This window comes from Borostomias antarcticus, assembly GCF_949987555.1.
Source record: "Borostomias antarcticus genome assembly, contig: scaffold_295, whole genome shotgun sequence".
Lineage (NCBI taxonomy): Eukaryota > Metazoa > Chordata > Actinopteri > Stomiiformes > Stomiidae > Borostomias > Borostomias antarcticus.
Genome location: NW_028175987.1, coordinates 77,501 through 81,727, shown reverse-complemented (window position 1 = coordinate 81,727; position 4,227 = coordinate 77,501). Strand labels below are relative to the sequence as shown.

General features: G+C 52.6%; 1 protein-coding gene across 1 annotated transcript in view; it reads left to right on the top strand.

The window, feature by feature from the left end:
* Positions 1-436: 436 nt before the first annotated feature.
* Positions 437-4,227, top strand: part of LOC311328954 (coiled-coil domain-containing protein 171-like) — a gene marked incomplete at both ends in the record, with an annotated part of 19,673 nt that continues 15,882 nt past the window's right edge. The window contains 6 exon segments of the mRNA XM_084462845.1: positions 437-610; positions 831-998; positions 1,090-1,257; positions 1,780-2,207; positions 2,209-2,330; positions 2,503-2,672. Coding sequence (XP_084318971.1) covers positions 437-610; positions 831-998; positions 1,090-1,257; positions 1,780-2,207; positions 2,209-2,330; positions 2,503-2,672 — 1,230 coding nt within the window.

The following is a 4,227-nucleotide window of genomic DNA, read 5'->3' as shown; positions in this document are numbered from 1 at the left end:
ACAACTCCTAATACTGTCCTTTCTATTCCTCTAACCCAGAACCTAACCCCAACTGTCTCTCTCCCTCTCTCTCTCTCTCTCCTCCTTCTCTCTCTCCCTCCTTCTCTCTCTCCCTCTCTCTCTCCCTCCTTCTCTCTCTCCCTCTCTCTCTCCCTCCTTCTCTCTCTCCCTCCTTCTCTCTCTCCCTCCTTCTCTCTCTCTCTCCCTCTCTCTCTCTTCCTCTCTTTCCCTCTCTCTCTCTCCCCCCCCTCTCTCCCTCTCTCCCTCTCTCTCTCCCTCCCTCTCTCTCTCTCTCTCTCTCTCTCCCTTTCTCTCCTCTCTCCCTCCACCCCTCTCTCTCTCTCTCTCTCTCTCTCTCTCTCTCAGGAGTGTGGTGCGATGCTGGCCAGCTGGTCGTGAGGAGGCGGGGCGTTGGCGAGCGGAGTGCTCTGATTGGATGGCCCAGACGAACAGACTTCAGGCAGAGCTCCAGGCTGCAGAAGGGAAGGTGGAGAGAGAGAGAGAGAGAGGGAGAGAGAGAGAGAGGGAGGTGGAGGAGCAGAGAGAGAGAGCCGCAGGCTTCCAGGCTGAAGTTCAGAAGATCTCTCAACTCTATGAGACAGACTCGCAGGTACACACACACACACACACACTGAGATCCTTCTGTAGTCTATTTAATTATGATAAAGAGTGATTTGATCAGCATTATTACAGCACAGTGTCAACGCTGTGATTTATCACCTGCTGGGGACAAACACAGGACCCACTGTGATGTATCACCTGCTGTGTGCGTGTGTGTGTGTGAGTGTGTGTGTGTGTGTGTGCGTGCGTGCGTGTGTGCGTGTGTGCAGGAGAAGCTGTCCTTCCTCTATGCTCTGTACCAGAGGCTGCTGGCCGGCTGCGTCCTCATTTCACAACCGCAAAGCATGCTGGGAAGCTTTTCTTGGGCGGAGCTCTGTGACGTCATCCAGGAACACGTCGACACCCTGGTCACCGACCTCTCCAGGGCCCAGGACAGGGTGAGAGAGAGAGAGAGTGTGTGTGTGTGTGTGTGTGTGTGTGTGTGTGTGTGTGTGTTATTCACTCAGAGTGTGTTCCCTCTGCGTGCAGGTGAGCCACCTGGAGGGGGTGTGTGCGCGTCAGAGTGTGTGTGTGCGCGAGCTGCAGCAGAACCAGGAGTGTGTGTTGGACGGTCTGAAGGAGGCGTGGAACACAGACAGACACACACTGGAGGAGCAACGGCGGCGAGAAATCACACACACACAGAGCACGGTCCAGGTAACACACACACACACGACACACACACACACTGAGGAAGTAAACGCCTAATCTAGGTAATCTCTATCTAAGTAATCTCCTCCTCCTCCATCTCCTCTCCTCCTCCTCCTCCTCTCTTCATCTCCTCTCCTCCTCCTCCTCTCCTACATTTCCTCCATCTCCTCTCCTCCTCCTCTCCTCCTCCTCATCTCCTCCCTCTCCTCCTCTCCTCCGTCTCCTCTCCTCCTCCTCTCCTCCATTTCCTCCGTCTCCTCTCCTCCTCCTCTCCTCCTCCTCCTCATCTCCTCCCTCTCCTCCTCTCCTCCGTCTCCTCTCCTCCTCCTCTCCTCCATTTCCTCCGTCTCCTCTCCTCCTCCTCTCCTCCTCCTCCTCATCTCCCTCCCTCTCCTCCTCTCCTCCGTCTCCTCTCCTCCTCCTCTCCTCCATTTCCTCCGTCTCCTCTCCTCCTCCTCTCCTCCTCCTCCCTCATCTCCTCCCTCTCCTCCTCCTGCTGTCCTCCTCCCTCTCCCCCCCTCCTCCCAGATGTTGCGTTCCCAGGCGGAGTCTCTCCAGGAGCGGTTGGTCTCTCTGCAGCGCGAGCGCTCCGTCCTGACCTCTGACCTGCGGGCCTGTCAGAGCGAGCGCCGCGCCTCCCTGTGCGCCTCCCTCCTCCTGGCGGGGGCGCTGTCCCCCCTGCTCCTCCGCGCGCGCTCCCTGGCCCGGCTCAACGCGCTGCTCCTCCGCCGCCTGGCCCAGAGGGAGGGGCTGGAGGGGGAGGTGCGCGGCCTGGTCCTGGCCCTGGGGGGGGAGGAGGGGGGGGGAGGCGGGCGGGGCCGGGCGGGGCTGAGGGCGTGGCGGAGGGGCGTGTGCGCGGTGCTGGCGGTGAACCGTCTGCGGGCGCTGGGGAGGAGAGCCAGGGTGCTGTTCAGGCTGGAGCAGGGGGGGGCGGCCGTGTGGGGGGGGGGAGGAGGAGGAGGAGGAGGAGGCGCAGGGAGGAAGGGGAGGCGCGTGTGTGAGGTGGCTGAGCAGCCAGAGGCTCTCCTCACTAGTCCTCCACTCCATGACCGAGCTGCAGGAGGCCCTGAACCACACAGGTAACACACACACACACACACACACACACACACACACAGGTAACACACACACACACACTCACACACACACACACACACAGGTAACACACACACACACTCACACACACACACACACACACACACACACACACACAGACCCAGAGTAAGTGATGTGCTAACCCCTCCCCCCCAGGCCCCTCCCCCCCGGAGGTGCTGTCTGCAGCCCGCAGCGGTTTGTCCCGCCTCCTGGAAGGCCTGCTCCACCAATCAGACAGCGGCTCCAGAGAAGGGGACCAGTGTACCCTAGCTAGCAGACTGGGCCGCGGTCTGCTCCGACTGACCCGCCCTCAGCCTAGCAGCAAGGTGGGTGAGATACCTGATCTACAACCCATAGGGATGGTCCAGGATACCTGATATATAACCCATAGGGATGGTCCAGTGTAACTGATATATAACCCATAGGGATGGTTCAGTATAACTGATATATAACCCATAGGGATGGTCTAGTATACCTGATATATAACCCATAGGGATGGTCCAGTATAACTGATATATAACCCATAGGATGGTCCAGTATAACTGATATATAACCCATAGGGATGGTCCAGAATACCTGATATATAACCCATAGGGATGGTCTAGTATAACTGATATATAACCCATAGGGATGGTCCAGAATACCTGATATATAACCCATAGGGATGGTCCAGTATAACTGATATATAACCCATAGGATGGTCCAGTATACCTGATATATAACCCATAGGGATGGTTCAGTATAACTGATATATAACCCATAGGGATGGTCCAGTATAACTGATATATAACCCATAGGGATGGTCCAGTATACCTGATATATAACCCATAGGGATGGTCCAGTATACCTGATATATAACCCATAGGGATGGTCCAGTATACCTGATATATAACCCATAGGGATGGTCCAGTATAACTGATATATAACCCATAGGGATGGTCTAGTATAACTGATATATAACCCATAGGGATGGTCTAGTATAACTGATATATAACCCATAGGGATGGTCCAGGATAACTGATATATAACCCATAGGGATGGTCCAGTATACCTGATATATAACCCATAGGGATGGTCCAGTATAACTGATATATAACCCATAGGGATGGTCCAGTATACCTGATATATAACCCATAGGGATGGTCCAGTATAACTGATATATAACCCATAGGGATGGTCTAGTATACCTGATATATAACCCATAGGGATGGTCCAGTATAACTGATATATAACCCATAGGGATGGTCCAGTATAACTGATATATAACCCATAGGGATGGTCCAGTATAACTGATATATAACCCATAGGGATGGTCCAGTATAACTGATATATAACCCATAGGGATGGTTTAGTATACCTGATATATAACCCATAGGGATGGTCCAGGATAACTGATATATAACCCATAGGGATGGTCCAGTATAACTGATATATAACCCATAGGGATGGTCCAGGATAACTGATATATAACCATAGGGATGGTCCAGGATAACTGATATATAACCCATAGGGATGGTCCAGTATACCTGATATATAACCCATAGGGATGGTCCAGTATACCTGATATATAACCCATAGGGATGGTCCAGGATAACTGATATATAACCCATAGGGATGGTCCAGTATAACTGATATATAACCCATAGGGATGGTCCAGTATAACTGATATATAACCCATAGGGATGGTCCAGAATAACTGATATATAACCCATAGGGATGGTCTAGTATAACTGATATATAACCCATAGGGATGGTCCAGGATAACTGATATATAACCCATAGGGATGGTCCAGTATAACTGATATATAACCCATAGGGATGGTCCAGGATAACTGATATATAACCCATAGGGATGGTCCAGGATAACTGATATATAACCCA